The following is a 6,940-nucleotide window of genomic DNA, read 5'->3' as shown; positions in this document are numbered from 1 at the left end:
CCGTCCCGTCCCCGTCCCCGTCCCCGTGGTGGAGCAGCCGCGCGGGGGGCTGGGCGGTGCCGCTCACCCGCCGCTCCCCTCGTTCTCTCTCCGCAGTGCCCGGGGTTGCCGAGTTCGCCGCCTCCTTCAAAAGCGTGAGTGAGCGCTGCGCGCCGGCCGTGGGGCGGTGGATCTGGAAAAAATCTCTGGGGGGCTTTACGTCTTTGTTCTGTAAAACGTATCTCGGTGATAACTTCAGTATATGCGAGCATAATCCTTTTGTCTTTACCAATGGGTTTTTTTTTTTGTCGTTGTTTCGTATACCTTATGCAGCTCACTGTCAATGAGAATTACACCGTGGAAGAGATAAAAGGTTTTAAACTTTAGGGAATCCCACTTTTCATGCTGACTTTGGCTTGTGAGTGGTAGTGTGCTGGTTTTAACTCTAAAAAGTCCAGGGAATGCAAGAAAACAAGATTAAACATAAAAATATCTCTACAGAGCACTTGGCACTCTCATATTTTTGCTGTCAGTGTAACTAGTTTTCAATGCAAGATCAGACTTCTATGCACTTGTCAGAGTATGATTTTTTTTTTTTCCAAAACAGCCTATTACAAGTTCTCCTCCCAAGTGGATGGCTGAATTAGAAAATGATGATATCGATATGTTAAAGGGTGAGTATGGACATTGTGTGCCAGAGCAGATGGGAATTCAAAACTTACTTAAGGGGCTTAAAACACTTGTTCTTTAAATGTTTTGGAGGTGAAGGAATGGGGGTTAGTCCTTTTATGTTATTCAGTGCCTCTTTCAGAGTTTTTTTTGTCCTGGATGCCTGAATGCTTGGGTCTTTTTTTTTTTTTTTTTTTTTTAATTATACTTTTGATTTGTCTCTTGGAAGGCAGGGGTCTTCCATCAGTATGCCCTGTGGCCTCAGGTCTCTAGTCCTTACATTTGCATGCAGAATCTCTAGCTCAAGAGTCTTTTTATCTTGTTAATGATGTATGGTTGTCATTAATCCAGTTACCTCCAAGAGAATATCCAGATGTCAGTGGCAGTCTGATTTTCAAAACAAGTATGCAAGAACTAGTTGAAGCAGTGTAATGTTACAAGTATTTCAGTTACCTCACTGGCCTTTCACTGCATAAGTATAGTGCATGTTTCCTGTAGTTTGAGAGGTGGCATGAATTTTTTAGTGGGCCTCAGATGATCAGACTTGATGAGCAGCTTAGTTTTGTTGAGTGACTTGTTCAAAGATGCTCTGTGCATGTGTCTTCACTCAGATCCAAGACCTCTGACTGAATGGTAAGGCTGTATGAGCAAGTTACAGAAGGGCTAGCTAGCATGTAGATTTGCTGTGTGTTACAGCTATAGTTTGCAGTAAACATCCTTGAGCATGCTCAGCCTCTCATGTGAATTCCAGAGAAACTGTTCCAAAGTGAAAGTGGGGCAAATTAACATCAACTTGCTACAAGAAATGTGCTTAAACACAGATTATTAACATATAGTAAATCCATTCCCTTGCATACTCTTTTGTAGCTTGTTCATGTAGCAATGAGAATTTACCAGAACTTCCAAAATATGGGGCAAGTTGCTCATTGCAGTGGTGGCAGATTACAGTATGAACCAGATCCGTGGCTGACTTTTTCAGTAGAGAAAGCTGGTCTTTTCTCAGTGTATTAAAAGTAGGGGTGGCATCAGCTTGAATTTTGAATTTTTTCTGTTTACTGGAAATAGATCTTGTGAGAAATATGACTTGCAAGTGGTCTATGAAGTAGTAAGCAGGAGAACTGTCACTAGAGGGCTATAGCCAGTGTTAAAATTGAGGCTTTTCTTTCTTTTTAGAGTTGGGGAGCCTCACTACTGCTAACCTCATGGAAAAAGTTCGTGGCCTGCAGAACCTGGCTTATCAGCTGGGACTGGATGAATGTAAGTGCTGTATGCAGATATGACTGACTGCATTGCAAATCTTCCCACTAAAACATGCGCTCATGGTACATCTATAGCTGGAAATGTGTGTTGGCAGATTTGGCAAGTTTCTGACAGTCACAGTTAGTGACCTTCCAAAACAGGATGAGAGAGCGAGCTTATGTCTCCAGTGTTCTCCCTCTGCCTGCATGGGGAAAACATCTTAGCAGAAATAACAAGAGGTCATGTGTCAATCTGGTGTTGTCTAGTGGCACATAGGCTGCTGTTCCTGACTTAGCGTTGACTTGCATAAATTAGGTCACTTTGCTTTATTTCCCACTCAGATACTGAAGCTATTTCTCAGAACTCCTGTGACAGTACTTCTGCTAAACTTCACGTGCTGCCTCCACAGTGAAACTTTCACTTCTGTGTAGGATTTGCCTATCACTTAGTGTTCATACTGTTTTCTGCTTCTGCAGCTTTTATTTTTTCCACACTGAATTGTGGCAGGAGGAGAGTATTAAGACTGACCTTCATCCCACTTAGAAACAGACAATTCTTATAATTTTTTTTTTTATCTGTTTTCGTCATAATGTTTAGTACTGTGTTGTTAACAGGTTAATCCAGCTTTGAGGATTTCAAGAGGATTGTGTTTCTTTTAAAGCTACCTGTACATGCTGACACATTTAATTTTTTCTGCTTAACTTTACTGTAGCGTAGACCTTAGCTGCAGTGGCTCTTGGGCTACACAAAATGCCAGAAGTTTTAAAACTTACAGGTCTTTCACCTTCCTTTCAGTGGATAACAAAAAGCAGTAATAGACCTTTAGTGTCTTCCTGACTGTAAACCTAGGATATCCTAATGCTTTATTATTATCAGATCATTAAGCTTATTTTAACACTCTTCTGCAAATTTATTTTATTTTCAGTGCTAACATTTGTTAAGACTGTATAAAGCATTTAGTGTAGTAGAAGTTGAAGTGTAATAATACAAAACGGAGTCAAATACAAAGATTGGCTGATGATTGGCTTTCCCAGTTAAACTGTAGGCTTAAATGTCAGCCAGCTTTGTCCTGCTAAATGAAGTTTAAGCAGAGACTGAGTTACATTAAAACTAGCAAGGTGGTTGTTTCCTTAGCAATATTTGTTGCATGTGTTTCCATTTATTTTTAATGCAAATGAATAAATATGGAAAAGAAGACAAAGTGAGTGAGCAATGAAATATCTGAGGTCCAACAGTTATAACCTTTAGTCTATAGTAACTGAAATCTTGACTTTTCAAAATCCAAAAGATGTGTTCGTTAAAGTTAGTGGACTTGTAGTTTTAGTCCAGAGTTATTGGATTTGATTATGTCTTTGTGTACTGAAGTTTAATAGTCCCCTTTTGATTTGACTGTTAATCGAAACTGTCGAAGCCAGGATTAAAGCCGCTGCTGATCAGCCTCCTCTAGATGGCAGCGTGAGGCTTCCCGTAGAAGTCTTGCAGCTTTTTTTTTTTTATAGAATTTTACTGTTTCAGTCATGATTTGGAGTTTCTTCTTCCCAAGACTATTTTTTTGTGACATATTTCCTGTTCTGTATGTGCACTGTCTTTTTCACAGTATTTTCAACTGTTTTATCTATATTGAGTGTGAGAAACAATTCTGTTTTGTTGTGTTAGCAACTTACTTTTCCTTCTAGCTCTCCTCTTCTACACCTCATCTCAAATTCTCTATATTTTCGAGGACTTCTGTTTTCATCCAAGTTATAGATAAAATGTAGTGCAGGACCAGAGTGATTCCTGAGGCACTCCATGACAAATGTATCTATTAAGTGACTTTGCAGTTATGTGGTGAGGTCTGTTATTGAACCAGTTCACATCATGCTTCATGTTAACTTTGCATTAGAATTCATTAGGCAAAGTGATGTGTGGGACTGGATACCTTTTGAAGAGTTTATTCATCAAGGTACTAGTGCCACACTAAAATTGAAATCTGAGTAATTGGTTTGACATGATGTAGTTTGATAAATTAATAATTACTGAATTACATGCCTTGTTTCTTAAATTAATGTGAACTGTTGTACTATTTTGTCTATAGAAGTGGGCTTTCTTGATGAATTTGAAACAAATGTATTGAATGCTTTGTCTATCTTCACTGCTTTTGTCTAGGAACAGTTGAATGCTATAATGTGGATTCCACATTCTTATTACATTTCCTGCTGTTCCTAACTTTTTTGCCATACATTTCCCAGTTCCTCTTTTGGTTGCTTGCTTCTTACGGGTTTCTGTTCTCTACAACTAATTCTCCCCCTTCTTTCTCCCATAGGGCTGCCTTTACTTTCTGTAACCCTGGCTGTTTTGTTGAATGCCCATGGCTTCTGTGAATCAAATTAAATTGCTAACATGTAACTTACATTTTCTTTCCCAGTTGTTTGACATCTGGTTTTACAGTTGTCCTCCACTTTTAAAAATAGCCAGGTTTACACTCACTGCTATTTCACTGGTCTGCACTTTAAGCTGTGTATTCTTATGTGGTTTAAATAATTGTATCTTAATTAGTTCAGAGTACTATGAAAGTTTTTCTTTATCAAATGAAGCGGAATAGACTTGCCCTGCTTGGATTGTAACAGTAAGTTCAAGAAACAGTCGACTAGAAACTTTAGAGGTGGCTTTTACCTCTGTTACCTGGGTTAGAGGTCTGAGATACAGTGAATGTCATTCAGACTGGACTAATGCCAACAGAGCTTCCTCTGGTATTTTATACGGGCATCTGAGGAGTCAGGCTTCTTACCCTCTGTTACAATTTCTGTGCAGTATAGCAAGTACCTGTTTAGACTGCAGTAGCTTTAACTGATAGCACATAGTCTCTGAGCATGTGGGATGATAGTGTTAAAGGAGAACTTTGACAACTGAAATGGTTAATGCTATTTTTGCTAGTGCTGGTCCCCTCCTCCCTGTCTTAGGGTTCAGTTACTTCTTTCTGAATAAGGTACCTGTTGATCTGTCCAGCTGTGTCTCCGGTACTTCTAGCTTCAGTAGTACCTACTCAGACAAGATAAGTTGCTTATTTTTGGTGGTATTTTACCTTTGTAGTCTAAAAATACTTCTGTTTGGCATATATTTTGCACCTTTGTTGTCTTTTTTTTTTTTTAACCAAATGGATAAGTGAGCACATTGCTTTTTAAAAAATGTTTCTGACTGCTGTATATTTCTGCATGATCTCCTGTACTTTAATTTCCTTTTACTAAGATGCAGGCCATTAAACTGCCAATAAAAGATGGGCTGTCTTCCATAAGTCAGAATTTCTTATTTGCACCATTTAATTTGCTGGTAACTTATGCTGAAGAGCTTTCTTGTGGATCAGAAAGGATCTTCAAGGAGATCATGGGGAATCTCTTCTTCAGCCCTCCACCTAGCATGCTAGTACATGGCTTCTTGCTCACTCATGTGTGTTGCTTGCAGAATATTCTTCCCTTCCTTAGCCCAGAATTCACCTGAAGGATAGCCTTCCTTGAATGAAGCAGGATTTTTGTGGCATGAATAATATTTTTTTTTTTAAACTCTCCTCTTAAAGGATAGGCAATCCTTAGGTCTCTGGTTTGTGTATTTATTCTTTGCTACAAAGTGTTTCTGGAGTTCTCCAACAGCTTCCAGGCTCAGGACGTGATATCAGTAATAATAATAATAATAAAATCTTGTAAAAATAAATTATTTTTCAGCACCTTTGCTGAGGTACCAGCTTGTGTCTCCTTGTCTCCTTTTTGAGCTATGTACGATTCTACCTTGTCCTCTTGCTCGTTAGAGCTTTTCTCTTTTTGCTTCAGTTTTCTCACTAGAGCTTCTATTTTCCCTCGGTTAAATTGTTATTTTACTGGTTAGAATACATTGAAACCATTTTTAGTAATAAAAATCCTGCTTTATGTGGGTTTTGCTGTCCTTGTTAATGTGGATATTGTAATGTTGGGAGAAGGAACTGGGCTCGATGAGCGCGCCTACTGTTAATCATGCAGTTAGGGTGATTTTGAGAGGTGTAGTATCACTGCTGAATGTGAGCTGCAGCCAGTCAGTGAGTCTCATCTTTGCTGTTGGCAGAAGTCTGGAAGAAAAAAGAGGTATAGGTGTATTGGCTTGTTACGTGCGTTTTCCCCCAGTGTGTCCCTCCAGCTTTGCTTGGAGCAGGATTGTGAGCACCGCAGAATGAGGAGACCCCAGCTGATGTGACAAGCAAGAGGGAGGTAGTGCATATCTGGGAACGCAGTCACGGTTTCTGCCTCAATTTTTGTGGCCCACAAAGCAGCAAGTTTCAAAACAGTTTTTGTAAATAACTGCAAATTTAGATACCTACCTCTGTTTTTCCACCGTATGCCCTGTTAAAGCTTTCAGTGCAACTGAGTCAAAGGGGTACAGGGGAAGAGCTAGTTGATGCTAGCTATCAGGGCCCAAGAATTAGACCGGGTTGACCTGGGAGATGTCAGGTAAACAGCAAAAAGTTTGCTATCTTGTAGCACTACAGACTGATAAAGGAAAGGTCAGCCAGGGGTTAGTCACTCAGTGATAGTTTTCCTTAATATGAAGAATGAATAAAGGACGAGAAGTTTTTAGCCTGAGAGAGCTGCTGCAGTATGTGAAAAAATCTGTAAACCTGATTATTGCAGGGAAAGTGTGAATAGGGAATGACTCTTCACTGTTTCTCATTGTGTTGGGACAGACAGGAGTAGAAACTTGCACTACACGTTAAAGTCAGAACTCATTGATGCTGGAGGTTGTGGGCACAGAGTTTATCTTGCTCAAGAAATGAGACAAATTATTGGAAGATAAATCCATTGGGGGTGTTTGGCTGCAGAGAAGTCAGCAGTAGCTTGGAAGCTGGGAGAGATTACTAGGCAGGTACAGTTATGTGCCTTCCTGCTCTTACATTCCTTTATACGTGTTTGCTGTCTGCATGTCAGGATCAGGGGGTTGGGTTGGAAGTACCTTTCGTTTGACAGTGGGGTTTTTTTGTTTATTTAGTAATTTTAGTAATAGACTAGACTGCATGGTAGTTAAGCAACTGCTACCAGAAATTGCTGAGGTGTCC

At 39.7% G+C, this 6,940-nt stretch overlaps 1 protein-coding gene across 1 annotated transcript in view; it reads left to right on the top strand.

Annotated features, from left to right (window-relative positions):
• Positions 1 to 96: 96 nt before the first annotated feature.
• The window catches only part of LIN52 (lin-52 DREAM MuvB core complex component), a gene marked incomplete at its 5' end in the record, with an annotated part of 40,452 nt that continues 33,608 nt past the window's right edge, over positions 97 to 6,940 (top strand). The window contains 3 exons of the mRNA XM_010083346.1: positions 97 to 134; positions 587 to 653; positions 1,822 to 1,905. Of these exons, the coding sequence (XP_010081648.1) occupies positions 97 to 134; positions 587 to 653; positions 1,822 to 1,905 (189 nt within the window). The remainder of the gene's footprint in view (positions 135 to 586; positions 654 to 1,821; positions 1,906 to 6,940) is intronic.

The sequence above is a fragment of the Pterocles gutturalis genome, unplaced genomic scaffold (genome assembly GCF_000699245.1).
Source record: "Pterocles gutturalis isolate BGI_N339 unplaced genomic scaffold, ASM69924v1 scaffold35945, whole genome shotgun sequence".
Lineage (NCBI taxonomy): Eukaryota > Metazoa > Chordata > Aves > Pterocliformes > Pteroclidae > Pterocles > Pterocles gutturalis.
The sequence above is the reverse complement of the archived record's forward strand: the minus strand, read 5'-3'. Positions and strand labels throughout refer to the sequence as shown.